This window comes from Desmodus rotundus, chromosome 5, assembly GCF_022682495.2.
Source record: "Desmodus rotundus isolate HL8 chromosome 5, HLdesRot8A.1, whole genome shotgun sequence".
Classification (NCBI taxonomy): Eukaryota; Metazoa; Chordata; class Mammalia; order Chiroptera; family Phyllostomidae; genus Desmodus; species Desmodus rotundus.
The window spans coordinates 5141553-5161230 of NC_071391.1; the positions used below are offsets into that span (position 1 = coordinate 5141553).

Here is a 19678-nt window from a genome sequence, read left to right on the forward strand (position 1 = left end):
CTTCTACATTTCCTATACTATTCTTACCCTCCCCCTGTCTATTTTCTACCTACCATTTATTCTACTTATTCTCTGTACCTTTCCCCCTTCTCCCCCCTCCCACTCCCCCACTGATAACCCTCCATGTGATCTCCATTTCTATGATTCTGTTCCTGTTCTAGTTGTTTGCTTAGTTTGCTTTTGTTTTTTTTTTAGGTTCGGTTGTTAATAACTGTCAGTTTGTTGTCATTTTACTGTTCATATTTTTTATCTTCTTTTTCTTAGATAAGTCCCTTTAACATTTCATATAACAAAGGCTTGGTGATGATGAACTCCTTTAACTTGACTTTATCTGGGAAGCACTTTATCTGCCCTTCCATTCTAAATGATAGCTTTGCTGGATAGTCATCTTGGATGTAGGTCCTTGCCTTTCATGACTTTGAATACTTCTTCCCAGCCCCTTCTTGCCTGCATGGTTTCTTTTTGAGAAATCAGCTGACAGTCTTATGGGAACTCCTTTGTAGGTAACTGTGTCCTTTTCTCTTACTGCTTCTAAGATCCTCTCCTTAACTTTAGTCTTGGCTAATGTAATTATGATGTGCCTTGGTGTGTTCCTCCTTGGGTCCAGCTTCTTTGGGATTCTTTGAGCTTCCTGGTCTTCTTGGAAGTCTATTTCCTTTTCCAGATTGGGGAAGTTCCCCTTCATTATGTTTTCAAATAAGTTTTCAATTTCTTGCTCTTCCTCTTCTCTTTCTGGCACCCCTATGATGCGGATGTTGGAACGTTTAAAGTTGTCCTGGAGGTTCCTAAGCCTCTCCTCATTTTTTTGAGTTCTTGTTTCTTCATTCTTTTCTGGTTGAATGTTTCTTTCTTCCTTCTGGTCTACACCATTGATCTGAGTCCCGGTTTCCTTCCCGTCACTGTTGGTTCCCTGTACATTTTTCTTTATTTCACTTTTCATAGCCTTAATTTTTTCCTCTAATTTGCAACCATATTCAACCAATTCTGTGAGCATCCTGACTACCAGTGTTTTGAACTGTGCATCTGATAGGTTGGCTATCTCTTTGTCACTTAGTTGTATTTTTTCCTGGAGCTTTGAACTGTTCTTTCAATCGGGCCATTTCTTTTGTCTCAGCACACCTGTTACGTAGTAAGGGGTGAAACCTTAGGTGGTCACCAGGGCGGGGCTACCCAAGTGGCTGCGTTGTGACGCTCTAAGTCAGGTACGGTCCCAGAGGGAACAATGCCGCCTGCTCTGCTCTCTGCCAGTTTTCAGTTCCAGCTACCCACAAGCAAATTAGGCCTTTCTGGTGCTGATTCCCGGTGCGTGGTTTGTGTACGTTCTGGGACCTGGGAATTCTCCCGCTGCCGCCGCAACCCCCACAGGTGTTTTCAGTCTAAGGTTTGAGGCTTTATTTCCCGGCCCTGAGACCCTGGGTTGCGAGGTCTGCCTTGCTCCCCAGTTGTGCCTCCAGGTTTATCCACCAGTGAATGTGGGACCTCCTGGTCCTCCAGCCGCCACCTTGCCCGAGTCCTCTCCACCCGCTGCCCATCTCCGCCCCTCCTACTGATCTGGTTGAATACTTCTTCTTTAACTCCTTGATTGTTGGACTTCCATACAGTTTGATTTTCCAGCAGTTCTGGTTGCTTTTTCTTTTTAAATTTGTTGTTGTCCTTTTGGTTGTGCGATCAGGCACAGTGTCTACCTACACCTCCATCTTGGCTGGAAGTCAGCATTATGTATCTTACGCTTGATAGAAAACTAAAGCAAGACTTTTTAAATTAATCTGTCAATACCCTCCAGCCAAAGACCTCCAAGAACACATGTGTAGTTGAACAAATGGGTTTATTACTTTTGCACTGTGGGGCATCTCAGTAAGTGGGTGTTAGGGAGGGTTTATAGGTGATTTAGGGGAAAGTTTAAGGAAGCAAGGCTTTTCTGTGGATGGGATGCCGTCAGAAAGTGGAAGCATTTCTATGATGGAATAATGTTAACAAATCTTAACTAGACTGAGGCAAGTCACATCTAATCCAAGAGAGAGATGTTTCGTCATTTCTGTGGTTTGGACAATGTTCATGCCTTGGTCCATGTTCACATCATTATAGAGGGATCTTGTTTCTCTCTTGATCCCTCATGTCCGTGAAATCGTTCATGTTCAACAGAACACCAAGGCCAGCTCCAGATGTCTGGGGGTGCTTTTCGCAAATCTATGAGTTTAATGCAATTTTAATCTTTAAAAAAACCCTTTATTTACTTTTTAGAGAGGAAAGAAAGGGAGAAAAAGAGAGAGTAACATCAATCAGATGCCTCTTATCCATTCCCTGACCAGGCCAGAACCCGAGACCTAGAGACCTAGGCATGTGCCCCAATCAGGAATCAAACTGGTGACCTTCCCCTTTGCAGGACAACGCCCAACTGAGCCACACCGGTCAGGGCACAACTTTAAGCTTAATTAATAGTTCATATTGTTCTATGAGAGAATTTGACAAAATATATCTAAGGTAGGTATCTATACAAATATAAACATTACCCTGACTGGTGTGGCTCAGTGGATTGAGCGCAGGCCTGCAAATCAAAGAGTTGCTGGTTGGATTCCCAGTCAGGGCACGTGCCTGGGTTGCAGGCCAGGTCAGCAGGAGGGGGCATGTGAGAGGCAACTACACACTGATGTTTCTCTCTCCCTCCCTTACACTTTCTCTAAAAATAAATACCATCTTAAAAAAAGACAAAAACAAATATAAACATTAGAGAAGAGTTAAGAAACCAAAAAAGAAAAAGTATTGTGAAAACTAAGACATAAAAATAAAAGGTTGGTGAATTTGACAACACAAAATAAAATTCATATGTGTAATAAAAATCAAGTATACACAGGTTTGGAAGACAAACCACAAATTTGGATAAAATATCTCAACTCGTTTGAGAAATAGTTGATGTCCTTGTAAAATTTTAAAAAGCAAAAGAAAACAAAAAACCTTTCTTAATAATATAAAAAGTGTACTTTTTGGAACCATTCTACACCTGAAACTAATATACTATTGTATGTCACCTGTAATTTACAATATTTTATGTTAAGATAAAATATATACAATTGAAAAATATTTCAAGGGAAAAAAAAAACAAAACCCAGGACTTGAACACAGGAAGGCGGCGCTTGCCAAGGAACCGCAAGGAAGGACTATGCTTCCCAGGAGGCCCTGCGCCGATAGTCTCCGGCGTTCGCGCGCTTCAAGCGCCAGATTCGGCCGTAGCCTGCGAGCCACGGGACGGTAGTGGAGGATGGAGAGCAGCGAAAACGTCGAGAAGCGCCGAGTCCACCTACGCCCCGACACTCTACGGAACGCCACTCCTGCCACACTGCACCTTCTGCCCTGTGAGGTCCGGGTTAACCGGCCCGCCCCCGTGGGGCGCTTCTTCACCCCGGCCATCCGTCAGGGTCCCGAAGGTGAGCGCTCGCGTCCGGACTACAGCTCCCGGTAGCCCCTGCGCCGGCGCCGCGCTCTCGGCGAGAGCGGGCGCTACGGCTCCTGGGAATCGTGGTCCACCGGGGGCAGCGGCGGGAGGGCCGCCACTGGGCTGGCCACGTGGGTCTGGATCAGGCCCTCCCTGATGTCCTGTGCCTACTTGCTTCAGGACTCGAAGTGTCGTTTCGGGGCCGCAGTCTGCGAGGAGAGGAGGTGGAGGTGCCGCCCGGCCTCGTGGGATATGTGATGGTGATGGAAGAGAAGGAAGAGGTGTTGGTGGGGAGGCAGGACTTCCCGCAGGGGTCAGACAATGACGAACAAGAGCGGGAGCTGCTGGAACCTTCGGAGGCTGCCCTGGAGCAGGACTTCGTGAGCACAGGGGGACAAGGTTGGCAGGGGGTGCGGGCGGGAGCAGCGACCCCGAGGTTGAGCCGGGCCCCTTTCCCAGGACCGCGTTATCAGAGCCTCCAGCAGTTTCAGCCACTTCACCGTGTGGGGCCTGGAGACCGTCCCTGGCCCGGATGCCAAAGTGCGTGGGGCCCTAACTTGGCCCAGCCTCGCCGCAGCGGTGAGTAGATAGATGGGCCGTCTTCCTCCCAGGCCCATCTACACCCCGTGGCTTTATTTCCTGGGTTGCCCAGAATCTTGTCTCTAAGTGGATTTGGGGCTGTAGGGTTTCCAGCACAATGTGGCTGCTGGAGCCTGGCTCTGACTGGAAGGTTGGACGGGGAAAGGGCAGCGTGGCTCCCTCTGGCCTGTCTACAAGGGACTACCATTCAGAGCAGCTGGGTCCCTCCGGGATTACGTGGGTCCCCCAGGTGCTCCATCTCAGAAATCCAGTGCTAAAGGTGACTCCTCTTGCAGATTCACGCACAGGTGCCGGGGGACTGAGAACCAGAGCTTGAAATTCAAAGCCACCATTTCCTTCACCCAATAAACCAGCTCTTCACTTTTGACCCACCGATTCCATCACTCTTAATAAGCCAGCTCCCTCACAGCACCCATGAGTTTGCCCACACCTCGGAGCCCGTAAGGCAGCAGTGCCTTTTCCCCCACAAGAACCCTTCATGGCTCTGGCCTATGGAAACAATTTATTGCCAGGGGGCAGAGGGGGGAAGAGAGGCCAAAAATTTGCAGCCAGTACCCACCCCACCCCCTACTCCCACTTTACAAAAGAAATTTTTACAGCCACCAGCCCTCTGTACAGAGCGCCCACACCCCGTCTCACTGTACACGTCTACCTGGCTCCCTCTGGTCCCTGGCTCACAGCAGGCCTGGGCCTGCAGCCAGCTGACCTCAGAGATGACCTGAGCCCTGAGCTCACTTTGGTGCTGGGCACCATCCGGCCCCTACCAGGCCTGTCCTCTCCTTGTGGAACTGTCCTCAGCCTGGTCCATCTCCCTTAGTGTCCCCCTTGGGGACAGGATGGGCTGTCAGTTCCAGTTCTGCCGGCTTTGTCGGTGCTACCACGGGCTGTGTCTGGTCACCACTTCCCCCTCTTGCTCCAGTCCTTGGGAGTGAAGTGCAGACACTTGGAGTCGATGCGGAGGAGTCGCTTAAGCATAGCCCGTTCGTGCCCGTCCACAATGTCCTCTGACAACGTGAGGATGTACTGGCCCTGGGGGTGGGACAAAGCAGGTCAGCCTAAGCGGGCCTGTACTCTGCACCCCTGCACACACCTCTCCCCACCTGCCCGCCTCCTACCTTGTAGTAGTTGATGAGGTTGAGGTACTGTAGAGTGGAGATGACGTCCTCTTTCTTGATGCTGGTGATTTCACTGATCTCGCTGTGGGAGGGCAATGATCAGGTCCCCTGTGGGCCTTCTTTGCCCCAGGCCTCCGGGAGCCCCAGGGGGAGAAAGCCCAGGAGAAGACCACGCAGCCCCAGGGAGGTGCGGCCAGGCTTACTTGATGGTGATCTGCGGCCTCTCCCCACTCTCAGACTTCAGCCCCATCAGGATCTCCAGGATGGTCTGGGACCAGTAGCTTCGGTAGGATAGGAGGCCAAGATCCGAGAGGGGCTTCTCAGGGGTCCCCGTTTTCCCTTCCACTTTGGAGAGTTCATAGCCTAAAGCAATGGGAAGAGAGAGGGAAGGAAGGGGTAAGGGGCCACAGCCTCACCCACCGGTGCTGAAGAGCACCTGCTGCGGCGTGGTTCCATGACCTGCGGTGTGTGGCTTATCTGCTCTGTGCCTCAGTTTCCTCATAAAGGACTACTGAGTACCCACTCTTCACCTGTGTGCCAAGCACAGTGGAGGGTACTGCGCACACTGAGAGGAAAAGCTACAATCAACTGGGGTGGGGGGTGTTCAGGAGCCAGTGAGGGTTTAGAGGTGCAGTGGGGGCGGCAGAGAAAATGGCTCATGGAAAGAAAGGGCCTCCAATTGCCCTGTGTCACTCCGCTCTCTCCCTGTGCCTGGGCATGTGAGGAGGAGAGGAGGGCAGACTCCACCTCTGCTTCAGGCCTGAAATGCTTGGATTCTCATAGTCAATTAATGCCCCCTAGCTATGACCTGAGGGGCGCCAGCAGCTCTAAGACTAGACCGGCTGGACCAGGTGGTGGAGGCTACAAAGAGTGCCAAAGCGCTTCCTGAGTCAGACAGAGCACCCCCCCCCCCCCTTTCCATCCCACTCTGACTGCTCCGCCCTCTTGCCTAATGACCTCGGCAGGCAGTTCCAGATGAGACCTCAGGCGCTAGGAAACCCTACATGGCTTTGTGTCTCTTGGGCAGTCTTCATTTGCCCCGCCCACCAGGGCACTGGGATGTCTCCACTAGTGGAAGCCCTCCCTCACCCTCAGTCAGAACTGCTTCTTGTTGGGCCATAGCCCATTTTGCTTTCCTCCCTTTGGTGCATTTTTATCGGCCTGTCTTGCCTTCTTGCTTCATCTCACGACCTCCACCAAGCAACTCGGTGAGAGGGACAGAGAGGCTGGTGCTTTGGAGAGAGGAAGCATGAGAGAGGGCAGGGCCACACTGGGTCCCTACTTACTCCTGCTGGGTTTGTGGTGTGTGTAGACCCCTGACAGATCAATGAGACATCACAGGGGCTGCCTCAGCTATAGGGACTCCCAGCCCCTCCTCAGTGCCTCCCCTAACACCCACACACCCTGTCTGCCAAACTGAGCACACCTTGGTGGCCTGCCAGCATCTCCTTTCCACTGAGGTCTGAGCCCCAAGACTTCATTAAGCATTGGCCTGCTTTACCAGGCTGAGGACCTCCTAAAGACATGACCCCATCTTGGCATCGTTCTACCAATAAAATTTCTCAAATGGACTATGACCTTGATCAAGTCACATCTCTGTTTCTTCACTGAACAGCTAAGGTTCCCTCCCCGTCTTCCAGCACAGAGCGTGGTTATGCCAGTGAGTGGGGAGCTGAGTAGAATGGAGCGGGGAGGCTGGGAAGCAGAAAGGAGCCTTGGGGTTGTGAGAGCTCGTGAAGGGTGAGGAGCCCAGTCCAACTGAATGCAAGGAACATGGGCCATATCTAAGAGTCGGCGCTTACATCTCTGCTAAGTTAACAGCAATTTTTTTTTTTTGAGAGTACATTTATTAAAACTGGGGACAGTGAGCCCTGGCTGGTGTGGCTCAGTGGACTGAGCGCCGGCCTACAAACCAAAGGGTCACTGGTTCTATTCCCAGTCAGGACACATGCCTGGGTTATGGGTCAGGTCCCCGGTGGGGCACTGAGAGGTGACCACACACAATGATGTTTCTCTCCCTCTCTTCCTCCCTCCCTTCCCCTCTCTAAAAGTAATTTTTTTTTTTTTTTTAAACCTAGCGCCAGTGACACAATGAAGAGTTTAGGACTGAAGAAGCAACAAGAGGGAGCCTGGGAGGGGCTCCTCTGCCTCACTGGAAAGTCAGAAAAGGGAGCCTTGGGGACAAGTGCAGGCGTTAGCCCGGGGCTGCTGCCACCCGTTGCTCCCCTGGTTGCAAATCTTGTGGGGACCCTTTGAATTCAGGAGACGCACATCTGAGAAGGAAGACAGGAGGGGGCACGCTCCTGAAAGGGATGGTGCCAAGGCAACTCGGACGCCTGCTGCCTGCCAGGCTCGGGAGACGGCTCTGGCTGTAAGGTCCTCGCTCGGGCACTTACACGACCACAGCAGCAGGCAGATGAGCGACAGTGGCTCACTCAGTCCTGCCCATAGGCCCGGGCAGGAGCAGGTGAGTCCAATCTGGGGAAAGCTGGATGACGCTCAGAGCCTCAGCGAGGAATAGTGAGGGGCTGAGAACCTGGGCCAGACAGGCAGGGCGGCCACCCTGAGAGCGAAAGAATCTCGGAAGAGCCCCCATCTGGATCTCTGACTGGGTGACTGGGGCGCAGGGCCAGAGCTGAGAATCACAGACACCTGGCACGTCTGTGTGAGGCGCACAGGGGATTCCCTGGCCATGAGCGAAAGAAAGTACTCACTGAACTCAATCAGCAGCTTGCCGTAACCCCGGCGCTGGTAGGGAGGCAGGGTCAGGATGCAGGCCACATTGTAGTCTTCTGTCGATTCCTTTTCCTGGAAAAGGGGGGCCGGTGAGTGGGAGGGGAGGGGCCTGGTACAGGGCAGGGCCGAGGGGCAGGCCCAGCGAGTACTTGCCTTGGAGAAGTAGCCCACGATGTGGAAGCCCTTGCAGTCGTACTCCGTCATGACGTAGAAGAGGAAAGGGTCTGTGTCGTAGTACAGCGTCTTGTGGTCGAGGAAACACTTGGCCAGAAGACACAGGTTCTGGGAATAACTCTGCAAAGGAAAAGGCCTGTCACCACTCTGGGTCCCCTGCCTCAAGCATGGCCACTGGGCCAGGGTCAACCAGGAGCTGCTTTGTACCCCAGGATGAGAGGTGATGAGCATTCTTCCCTGAGGCCCGGCCTATTCCATCAGCCAGGCTGTCCCTGCTGCCCAGGCAAGGCGACTTCACAGTGTCGTGGAGCCCATGGACCTGCCCTGGGGACCCTCCACTGCCCTCTGCTATAGTTAACACCAGTTGGCACACTGACGTGTCCCCAAGAAGACTGACCAGAGCTTAGGAGGGAGCTCGCCCATGTGACAGTCTGAGGAAGCTGGCTGTCAGAAAATACCACTTCTACCTGCACTCGCACCTCGGGAACTGGCCTGGTAGTCTGACTGAGTAAGGAGTTCTGGAGTTAGAAAATAACTCTAGGAGCTCCCCCCACTTCCCCAAAACCCCCATTAATCTTGTTATTTTTACCTCTGCACACAATTTATCCTGCATTTCAGACATGCCTTATTTTATTTTTTAAATTGTTTTTAAAAGATGTTATTTATTTGCCCTGGCTGGTATGGTTCAGTGGATTGAGCGCTGGCCTGCGAACCCAAAGGTGGCTGGTTCGATTCCCAGTCAGGGCACATGCCTGCGTTGCAGTCTGGGTCCTGGTTGGGGGCATGTGAGAGGCAACTCATCAACGTGTCTCTCTACCTCTCTCCCTTCCCCTCCCTCTAAAAATCAATTTTAAAAAATCTTTTTTTTTTGTATTTTTTTTCAATTTTTATTGTTATTCAATTACAGTTGTATGCCTTTTCTCCCCTTCCCTCCCCCCCACCCCATAAAAAATCTTTTTAAAAATATTTATTTACCTTTTAGAAGGAGGGTAAGGGAGAGAAACATCAAAGTGTGAGAAAAACATTGATTGGCTGCCTCTCACTTTCTCAAAGATCCCTCCAGGTTACTCCTTTCTCCCCACAGCCATAGACTAAAGCAGATTTGTTGTTGCTGTTTTTAAGATTGTATTTATTTTTAAAGAAAGGAGCAGGGAGAGAAAAAAGAGAGAAACATCAGTGTGTGGTTGCCTCTCGCACGGTCCCAACTGGGGACCTGGCCCACAACCCAGGCATGTGCCCTGACTGGGAATTGAACCAGTGACCCTTTGGTTCACAGGCTGGCACTCAATCCACTGAGACACACCAGCCAGGGAAGACTAAAGCAGGTTTTGAAGCCTCAAACTTAGGGTGTCCCTAACTCCCCAGGTGACCTCATTTGCACCACCTGAGCCCTGTCCCTTGTAACAGCCTTCCCTCATCCTCTCTGCCCTTCAGCCAAGAGTCTTTGCCTTTGATACCCACAACCTCTGTACAGCCATGCCTGCCCTTCAGAACCCTACTGCTTAGGAGTCCCTCACCCACCTTGTCCTTCGTACCAAGACTCAGAAATCACCTGCTCTGTGAGGCTTTGCTGACTACCTCCTCTGGGTCCTAATAACCTACTTAATAATAACTCATGCTCCACAACACTTATCACACTGGGATCTAAGTGTCCACTGGTGTGTCTGTTTTCCCCTTGGACTGTGAGCTCTCTGAGAACAGAGGTTTTATCTAATCCTGGTCGCATCTCTCGGCACCTGCCCTTGAACAGGAACTCAATAAAAAGGGAGTGTACCAAGTTGTTGGCCAGGCCAATCAGTGTTTTCCTGAGCGGGAAGAAGTTGTTCATTTCACTTCCCCACGCTCCAGGTTCCAAGGTGTCCCCACTGTCCCTCAGCCACTAACCTTATTCTTACGTCCGTCAATCTCGAAGAAGGAGATGGTGCCCTTGCGGTAGATCTCGTTGCCTGGTGGGTGTCGCAGGTCACACTTGGTCTGAGGAAGAGAGGAGGGTCAGGGGTGGGAGCGGGGTTGTGGTGCTAATAGGGCAGCACCTGCAACCCCTCATACCAAGTGACGCTGCAGACACTTGAGGCTACGGCCATACTTAAGGCAGAACTCGCAGAGATAGAGGACCGGCAGCGTGGTGAGCTCCTGCGGGTATGGAGAGAAGTACCACGGCTTGAGGCGGTGCCGGCCCAGCTCAATGCACTCAATGTTCTTCATCCGGGTGACGATGTCGTCGTGGCTCCGGTCAGACACCAGGCTCCCAGTCATGCGCGGAGCCGATGGTATTCCATCTGAGCTGTCCTGGGAGTCCTGCCCAGGGCCAGCAGAAGGTACTGGTTACAGGAGACTGCAGCTCACAGTAGCCTCCCTTGCCACAGGTTCCCTTGTTCAAGCCTAACAGCAACCCTTTGGGGAAGTACTATAATCCCCAGATAAAGATACCAAGATAAAAGATACTCTCCGGATAAGAAACCAAGACTTAGAAAGTTTCCATTCAAAACTTGGAAAGGTCACCCAATGACTGACCTGAACCAGCTCCCCATAGCTCCTGATCCCACCACCACCTGTTGTTCACTTTTAAACTATCCACTAAAAACTCCACCCCAGCTATATCCTCTGCTTTTCACCCCCGACCCACCTCGTCAGTGCCCAAGCAGTTTGATTTTCGTTTCCGTCCTGGCTGAGCTGCCACTGCCCTACGGGCTGATCCATTCTGTAGGTGAAGTGGTAGGAACAGAAGAGGTGGCTTTTAGGCGAGTCTGAAAGGGACTACCAGAAGGGAGAAGACAGGAAGGGAAGGATGGTGATTTGGAGGACTCACCTGAGGAAAAACTGAGGCTGGGGCGGTCTCGCTGGGCACTGGAGTTGCTGGTGAAACCACCTCCACCTTCCGTTTCTGCAGAAAGAAACCAAGAAAGGTGGGTCAGAAGGTAGAGAACGTGGGACCTGAGAGGAAAGCAAGGTCCCTGGAATTGCTGAGGGTACCGTTGAGCGGTGGTTGGGCTGCAGGCAGGAGCTGGAGGAGAGCGGCTGGTCAGGCTCACCGCCGGGAATGGCCTCCCGCTCCTTAGGCAGGTTGAAGCGGAGTGTGATCTGGACCGGGATTGGCAAGGTCTTCCCGCTGGCCTGGGCGGAGGCCGGCTGTAGAGATAGGTCCAGGGTCTTCCTCTGGGGTGGGGATGGTGGCGGGATGGGAAAGGGGAGTAGGAGCCCCTTAGCATGGTGTTATCAAACCCCACCCTCTCAAGGACATGGGAATAGCTGCTGGATTCTGGAAGCTACATCTGCAACCTGGTCCCCATCTTTTGCAAGCTGAAGCCAGGGTAGGAAAGTGCTGCCTCAAACCCATCCAGGAGCCATTGAGGCCAAGAGGTGACAGAAATAGGAGGCAAGAAAGAAGAGGTGAAGGAGGGGACCTACTCACCACCTCTCTCTCTGGAGAGCCGGGGCGGGACCCAGGAAGTCCGTTCTTCGTGGGGGTCTTGGCCTCTTTCTTCGGGAATTGGATCTTCTTCAAGTCCAGCCGTTCGTGGGTCACCCATTCATCCAAGCGTTTGTTGACTGCAGCAGTGAGGATGGCTCAGGAAGGAATGCCAGAGGCCGCCCCCCATCCTACCCCGCAGCCCCTCCTCACCCTAGCCCAGCACTCACAATCAATGTAATGGACGTAGAAAAGCTTCCGGCCACTGATGTCCTTCACACTCAGGATCTCGGCCAAGGCTGTGGGAACAGCATAGGGACATTAGGAGGGTCAGACCATGAGGCTCCACCCTCCTACGACACGAACTCCACTCCCAGGCCAGATTCCTACGCCCCAGCACCTAGAAGCTCTCCTCCAAACCCCCTTTAGTCACCAAGTGCCGCCCCCTCTCCAAGCCCCGCCCTGTCCATCTGGAAGCGGCTACAGGCCACGCCCCTCCCGTGTATCTGCGACCCGCCCGCCCCAGAATTCTTGAGGCCCCTCCCCCTCCCGAGGGTTCAGTTGACTCCCGCCCCTCGCCCTCTGGTTCCTTAGCCCCGCCCCCCGACGTCACTCACGCCACTCATCTTCGTTGTCCTGGTTTCGCCGCAGAACTGGCAGGCGGCAGCCTTCGATTATCTCCCCCTGGGGAGACAGCGCGGCGCCAGGGTCGGCTACTGGGGGTCCTCGGGCTCTACCCACCTCCCCTGGCTCCCTCCGCCCCGCCCCGGGCACCGGACTCACCACCTCCGCCATCTTCCCTCCCTCCACTGCCACTTCCGGCCCCTCTGGGAAACGTCACTTCCGGGACTGAGCACGCTCTAGGCCCGGGCTTCCCGACACCACTGCAGACGACGACCCTTCAATGACACCAACGACCAACTGGAAGCAGAAGGCCGGCCCTTTTGGCTGGCCGGTGAATGGGGTGTTTTATGCCTCGGGCATGGTCCTAGGTGGAATCCCCGCAACGTGCCCAATGATTGGGGGAAAGCTTAGTCCGTCACGTGACGCTCACTGGGTGCGACGCCGGTCACGTGGGGGCAGTGCGGGTCGCTTGGTACTTGTGTTTGGGCCTTGATGATGGTGGGACTCCGTCGTCCTCTAGTGGCGGTGGGAGATGTCGCTAGGAGTTAACTACCAGCGCTCGGTGGTAGGGGGCGGGTCTGGAAGATTTGGGAGGCTGGAGCAGTGAGTGAAAGAAGTGGGTGAACTGTGAAAGAAGTTCAATGTCTGGCCCAGTTTGTGGTTTTCATTCCTTGCATAAGGGGACTTACAGGATATTTCTAGGTTGTTTTGTATATTAAGTTTCTAGTTAAAAAAACAATACATTACTCATTCAGACATCCAACAAATTGATCTCTTACTGTGTGCCAGGCACTATTCTAGGAACCTGGAATGCATCAGTGAATAAAGAACCTTGCCCTCATAGAGCTTGCATTCTTGGGGGTTAGAAGGAAAAAGCAGGGCTTATGTAGCAAACAGTAAATATATTTAAAAGTAAGTTATTTAGTTTATTAAAGACTGATAAGTGTTTGGGGAAACTGAAAAGAAAGAACAAGGTAAAGGAGCTGGGCAGGCAGGTTGAGATTTTAAATAGGGTGCTCAGGGCAGGCCTGGGTGGAAGTGTATTACTTGAGCAAAGGTTTAGAGTGGGGAGTGAAGAGCCATGCAGATACTTGGAGGAGAAAGTGTTTCAGAAACACAGGCCACAGTAACGAGAAAAATCTAACTTCAGATCATTTTGGGGGATGTGTCCACAGTGACCATTTTGGTTGAGTATCCTGTAGACTAGGGGTGGGCAATCTATGGCCAGCTGGCCAAATCCAACCCTCTCCTGGTTTTACTACAGCCAGTGAGCTAAGAATGGTGGTTTTTGTGGGTTTTTTTCTTCTTCCATTACTGGTGTTTATATATTTCAATGGTTAGGAAAACAAAAGTATATTTCATGACACATTGAAATTATGAAATTCAAATTTCAGTATTCACAAATAGTTTTATTGGAATGTAACTACACTGATTCACTTACATTTTGACTGTAATTTCTTTCACATTAAAACTTGATAATTTTGTCTGAAATATAAATCTCTAGCCCATAGTGCCTAAAATATTTACTGTGTGGCCCTTTACAGAAAATGTTGCCACCTCCTACTTTGTAAATGACTGTGCTTTGTTGAATACAAAATAGGTTCTTCCTGTGAATACCATTCTGTGACCAGTGTGTTCCCTGAGCGACACAAAGTGAACACTTGTCACTAAATATTCTCCAGCGCTATTTTAATGGCTACGTAGCATTTTGTTTAGATGCACCTTAGCTGCCACAGCCAATTGCCCTATTGAATATTCAAGTTATTTCCAATTTTCCTCTTTTACAAACAGTGCCAAAAAGAATATCCTTATGTACACACTTTTTCACGTATTCAATCCAGCATGATTTCCATTGAAGATACAAGTGGAGAATGATTATATCTGCATCTTAGGAAGATCACGTGGTAACAGTGTCTTTGGATTGAAGGACATAAAACCAGAATATAACCTATCAGAAGGCTGCTGAAATCAGCCATTCACTGATAACAGTCAATAAATGTTTACCCAGAGCCTGCTATGTATTGCAGTTAGCACAGCTTTTGTCCCTGCCTCCTTGTGATTTGCAAGCTAGAGACCCAGGAAAGACGGTGGTATAGTTCAATTCCAAATACAAAGGCCTGAGAACCAGGAGAACTGATGGTTTAAGTTCTAGTCCAAGACTGAAGGCCTGAGAACTAGAAGAGCCAGTGTAAGTCCCAGACCCAGGACAGAAGAAGGCTGATGTTCTGGCTCATATAGTCAGACAGAGAGCAAATTCTCCTTTTCCTCTGCCTTTCTGTTTCTATTCCAGCCCCCAACAGATGGAATGATGCCCACCCACAGCAGGGAGGGCTGTCTTCTTTACTTGAACTATACAGAAACATCCTCACAGATATATCCCCAGAAATAATAAGGTATAATCAAACATCTTGGCATCCTGAGACTCAGTCATGGTGATGCATAAAATTAACCATCACAGACCATATATGCATTTGGTAAACTTATATATGAACTATATGTCTAAAAACATTTTACCCCAGACCAGAAGAAGCTAAAGTAGTTCCTCACCACCAGACAAGAAAAAGCTAAAGGAGTTCCTCACCAAACCAGTATTATGAGAAATGTTAAGGAAACTATTCTAAGAAGAAAAAAAAAAAAGAAAACAAAAAATATGAATAACAAAATGCCAACAAGTAAATACCTATAAAAATTACTTTAAATGTAAATGGCTTAAATGATGCAAGACATGGGGTGGCTGAATGGATGAGAAAACATGACCCATACGTATGCTGCCTACAAGAAACCTACTTCAGACTGGAAGACACACACAAACTAAAAGTAAAGGGATGAAAAAAGATATTTCATGCAAATGGAAGAAAAACTGTGGTAGCAATACACATATCAGACAAAATAGACTTTAAACAAAGGCTATATATAACAAGAGATGAAGAAGAACCCAGCAATTCCACTTCTGAGTATTTATCTGAAGAAACACTAAACACTAATTTGAAAAGACACGCATCTCTCTATGTTCATTGAAGCATTATTTACAGTGGCCAAGATATGGAGGCAACCTAACTGTCCATTGATGGATAAAGAAGAGGTGGTACATATATACAGTGGAATATTACTCAGCCCTGAAAAAGAATGAAATTTTGCCATCTGCAACAACATGCATGGACCTAGACAGTATCATGCTAAGTGAAATATCAGAGAAATACCATGTGATTTCATGTATATGTGGAATCTAAAGAACAAAATAATGAACAGCCCTTGCTGGTGTGGCTCAGTGGATTGAGTGCCAGCCTTGTGGACCAAAAGGTCACCAGTTCAATTCCCATTCAGGGAGCATGCCCGGGTTGCGGGCCAGGTCCCTAGCTGGGGAGGTGCAAGAGGCAACCAAACGATGTACCTCTCACACATTGATGTTTCTCTCCCTCTCTCTCTCCTTCCCTTCCCCTCTCTCTAAAAATAAATAAAATCTTTAAAAACAAATGAACAAAGAAAACAAACTGGTAGATATAGAGAACAGTTTGATGGTCGCTAGATGGGAGGGGTTAGGAAAGGGGTGGCAAAGAGTTCAAAGGTTTAAGATGTGCAAGTTTTGAATTATCACAAGAGGACTGTAGGGTATAGCACAGGAATATAGGCAATAATATGGTAATAACTGTGGTGTCAGATGGGTACTAGACTTATCAGGGGCGATGAAGTCATAAGTTATATAAATGTGTATTCACTGTCCTGTACACCTGAAACGAATGTATGGCAACTGTAATTGAAAAATTCAAAAGTATTTTAAAAATAAAATAAAATTAGATGTTAAAAATTTTTAATTAGTTTGTTTAGCTGGAAAAAAAAACCCTGTTGAATATATATGCGTGTGTGTGTGGTGTATGTGTATATGTGTGTGTGTGTGTGTGTATAATTTTAATGGAATAGGGGAGAGATTGAGGAGCAGCAACCTTGGCTCTGCCTTACCCCATGGCCCTGGGCCTCAACAAGGGCCACAGGGTGACCAAGGATGTGAGCAAACCAAGGCACAGCCACCGCGACAGGGACCTCACCCAGCACACCAGGTGTGTGCGGGACACATCCGTGCCAAGAGGAAGACAGAGGAGCTGAGCGATGTTCTTGCCGCCATGAGGAAGGCAGCAGCCAAGGACTGAGCCCCACCCTCTGGGTGTAATAAAACCTGTCCAGAAATAAATAAAAACAAACTTAGGGAAGAACTGATACCTTCATGTCGTCGAGTTCACCTTTCCATTTGTTCATGTATCTCGTGTGTATGCTTCTCAGGAGCATTTTGAAGTTTTCTTTATGTAAATCTTGAGCTTTACTTCTTAAGTTTAGTCCTAGTAACGTCTTACTTCTTTGTCATTGCTCCTGTATAAAGATCCTTTTCCTCCATGGTGCCTTCTAATTGAAGTTTCTTTGTATCTGTGAAGGCTTTCAATTTCTGAATATAAATTTTGTTACCCAGCCACATTACTTAGTTTTCTTACTGTTTTTAGTTTATTTTCTTGGGTTTTCCAGGTAAACAAAAATTATTTGAAATTAGGTTTGAAAAATAATAAGAATAAAAACATTTAAAATTTTAAAATGTGCCTTCCATTGGAGTGGTCTCACCCAGGGGCAAGGAGCTGGGTGTGCATCTTCCCACTCCCATCAGGCCTTGGCTGAGAGTTGCTTTTGAAGGTCTTCATTCCTCCCATTTCCAGCATTCTCAATGCACTGGGCTGGATGTGCTCCTGTGGTCAAAAAGAGCCTGAGACGGAGAAAAGTAGCTCACAGAGAAAAAAACCAGGGCCCTCCCTTCTACTTTAGCTCCAGCAATTTGGGTTTGAAGAGCGTTTGTGATAGGGGAATTCAAGAGTTAAAGATTTCAGCCTTAGTAGATAGGCTTAAGTGATCAGTGCTTATGGAGAGCTGTTTTATTCCAGGAACTGGAATGCATGGCCACAGGACTCCAGGAAGCTGACAGGCAGTTCAACCTTCATGCTCTGGGGGGTCTGCACGCGGGGAAGATGGTATCTGAGCCGTGGTGTTTCAGGGAGGGAAGGCTGGTGGGGAGATGAAGCACTGTGCGTCAACAGGAAAGAAACACTAGGAAAGTCCTGCAGGACTGCAACTCTTACCCAGTTAACCTTTTCCCAAACCCCTTATCTCCCCTCTCCTTATGAAAAGGTGGGCTTGAAATAAGATGTTACAACAGTTTTTGAGGGCACGTAACCCACCATCTTCTCAGGTTGCCAGCCGTCTGAAGAAAGTGCCCATAAAGAGTCAGTCCTTGTCTCTACTTATTGGTTCTAGTAGTGACAAGCAGCACGAGCTCCACCTTTTCCAGTTTCATTTGCTCAGAGAAGTGGGCCTCTGGTCAGGCTGAGCAACCTCCCTCAAGGCGTCCCCTGCCTTCCACTGTACATGTCACCAGCACAGGGGACCTCAGCTCCATCCTACCAGTCTCAGGACTGTGCTGAAGCAAAGGAGAGATGTTGCTGTATCACAGGGACAATAGCGGTGACACCTGCAGATGATGTGTGTGCAAGTCGGGCATGGTGTTCAGTACATGGTTGTGGTGAGCACCGAAAAACCAGTAGGTCTTTACCACAAACGGTGGTTAAGTGTTTTCAATATCTGACTTGTGCCTGCTGTTGTAAAAACGACTCAAGAAGAAATAGAAATAGTCCTATGTCTAAAGAAAATGAATTCATAAATTAAAACCCACAAAGGAACTGCCAGGTCCAGATGGTTTACTGGCGAATTATATCAAAGTTAAGGAAGAAATAATACCAATCCTACAAAAATTCTTTTAGAAAACAGAAGAGGGGACACTTCTCAACTCACTTTATAAGGCCAGCATTGCCCAGAAAACAAAACCAGAGCGCTCTGGAGGAAACACTCAGACCAATATACCATGTGAACATAGATACACAATTCTTTAATAAGAGATCATCAAATAATTCCTCTTTGTCATTGCACTTACCTACTTGATATATTACATATTAATGTGTTTATTTATCACCTGTATTTTGCAAGCAGAATGCGAGTTCCCTAAGTTCAAGGACTCTGTTCTGTTCGGGGCCACCCTCTCCACACCATCACCCAGCACCTAGAATGGTGCTGGGCCAGGATTAGATGCTCAGGAAATTTTGTTTAAATGACAAAGTGAAGTGAAAGATGGACCTCCAGTTGATTTCAGGAGACACACGGTTGCCCTTGTGAGCCCAAGTAGGGACAGAGATTAGTGGGAAACATGTTAAAATGAAGATTCCAGTCCTGACCCACCCTCATACTTTTCTGTCTTTAAATGCAAGTAGAAAATATACCACTAACTTATTAATAAAGCTTTAACTTTTATTTTGTTAAAATATACATAGTATTTACTCTCTTAACCACTCATAGCTGTACAATTCAGTGGCATTAAGGATGTTCACAGTGTTATGTAATCATAACCACAGTCCATCTCCAGAATCTTTTTCATCATCCCCAAAATAAACTCCATACCCATTAAACACCAATTTCCCATTCCCCCTCCCTAATTCCTGGTAATCTGGACTCTGCTTTCTGTCTCTCTGAATTTGCCTATCTAAATGCCTCATAAAAGTGGAATCATAACAATATTTCGCCTATTGTGTCTGGCTTATGTCACTTAGCATAATGTTGACCTTAAACAGTCAGTTATTTTAGCAGCCAAAAATGGTTTACTCAGGAACTGCAAAGAATTGTAATTCAGGACAAGCAAGCTATAGCAAAAGCCTTGGGCAAATTGACAAACAAAAGGGGGGAACATTATTGTGTGGAGGCAAAAAGAAAGTTGGGAGGAGTTATTTTGAACAAAAGTCCCGGCAACAGTCAGGGATATGAAGGCTTCTCATTGGTGGAATTGCAGGGGTGGCGGACTTCCTGTAGAACATGCAATGTAAATCTCTTCTCCTTGGGGCCTGTAATTGATCATTATTTCCTGTTGACAATTCTGTTGGGGCCTGTAATTGACAATTCTTGTAGTTGACATCAGTGGTACTGTGTGAGAGCTCCTCCTACTGGCCTTCTGACTCCTTTTTAGTGAGGTTTCCCTTTATTTCTTCATGTCTTCAGGGTTCATCCATGTTGTACCATGTGTCAAAAATTCATCCATTTTTATGATGGAATAAAATTCCATTGTACGTATAGACTTTGTTTACCCACTCGTCTGTTGATGAATGTTTGATTTGTTTCCACCTGTGGGGTTTTGTGAATAATATTGCAGTGAACACTGGTGTACACATCTGTTTGAGTCCCCGTTTCCAGTTCTTTTGGACACAAACCTAGGAGTGAAATAGCTTGGTCACCAAACTGTTTACACGGGGGCTGTGCCGTTTATATTCCGCCAGCAGTTCACAAAAGCCAGTTCCTCCATATACGAGGCAGTTTTCTTCTTTTTAATCGTTTAATTATTTTTCTTTTCCTTCATTGTTTGTTTTTGTTTTTTTCTTTTTCTTAAAATATATTCTATTTCGGCCCTGGGGATGGGGGATAACTTGGTTACGGCATCATCCCGACATGCCAAGGTCGCAGGTTCAATTCCCATCAGGGCACGCACAAGAAGCAACCGATGAACGCACGAATAAGTGG

The 19678-nt window shown here is 48.6% G+C and overlaps 2 protein-coding genes across 6 annotated transcripts; one reads left to right on the forward strand and one right to left on the reverse strand.

Moving 5' to 3' along the window:
• Positions 1-3201: 3201 nt before the first annotated feature.
• On the forward strand, positions 3202-4397 carry RNASEH2C (ribonuclease H2 subunit C). The gene is made up of 4 exons (XM_024574220.4): positions 3202-3422; positions 3611-3810; positions 3890-4009; positions 4306-4397. The coding sequence occupies exons 1-4, from the start codon at positions 3257-3259 to the stop codon at positions 4330-4332; spliced, it is 513 nt and encodes a 170-aa protein (XP_024429988.2). The 5' UTR covers positions 3202-3256; the 3' UTR covers positions 4333-4397.
• Positions 4398-4515: 118 nt separating this feature from the next.
• On the reverse strand, positions 4516-12485 carry KAT5 (lysine acetyltransferase 5). Of its 5 annotated transcripts, none has more exons than XM_024574216.3 (14): positions 12248-12485; positions 12082-12148; positions 11695-11763; positions 11468-11604; positions 11029-11184; positions 10865-10939; positions 10682-10756; positions 10105-10353; positions 9940-10029; positions 8035-8175; positions 7860-7953; positions 5349-5508; positions 5146-5227; positions 4516-5059 (listed from the first exon to the last, which is right to left on the reverse strand). In XM_024574216.3, exons 1-14 carry the CDS (start codon positions 12257-12259, stop codon positions 4925-4927), a joined length of 1542 nt encoding a protein of 513 aa, XP_024429984.1. In that variant the 5' UTR covers positions 12260-12485; the 3' UTR covers positions 4516-4924. The 5 variants fall into 5 exon arrangements, with proteins under 5 accessions (XP_024429984.1, XP_024429983.1, XP_024429986.1 ...); XM_024574215.4 differs by having other exon boundaries at positions 11029-11211; positions 12248-12353; XM_024574218.4 differs by lacking the exon at positions 11029-11184 and having other exon boundaries at positions 12248-12352.
• Between the last annotated feature and the right edge of the window lie 7193 nt (positions 12486-19678).

What these genes read in the sequence shown, in the direction of transcription:
- RNASEH2C (XM_024574220.4), top strand. Translation starts at nt 3,257, where the DNA reads ATGGAGAGCAGCGAAAACGTCGAGAAGCGCCGAGTCCACCTACGCCCC. An exon ending in CATCCGTCAGGGTCCCGAAG is followed by an intron (nt 3,423 to 3,610) that starts GTGAGCGCTCGC and finishes TACTTGCTTCAG; the next exon opens with GACTCGAAGTGTCGTTTCGG. An exon ending in GGCCCAGCCTCGCCGCAGCG is followed by an intron (nt 4,010 to 4,305) that starts GTGAGTAGATAG and finishes CTCCTCTTGCAG; the next exon opens with ATTCACGCACAGGTGCCGGG.
- KAT5 (XM_024574214.3), bottom strand. Translation starts at nt 12,259, where the DNA reads ATGGCGGAGGTGGTGAGTCCGGTGCCCGGGGCGGGGCGGAGGGAGCCA. An exon ending in CAGCCTCAGTTTTTCCTCAG is followed by an intron (nt 10,757 to 10,864) that starts GTGAGTCCTCCA and finishes CTTCACCTACAG; the next exon opens with AATGGATCAGCCCGTAGGGC. An exon ending in AGTGTCTGCAGCGTCACTTG is followed by an intron (nt 10,030 to 10,104) that starts GTATGAGGGGTT and finishes TCTCTTCCTCAG; the next exon opens with ACCAAGTGTGACCTGCGACA.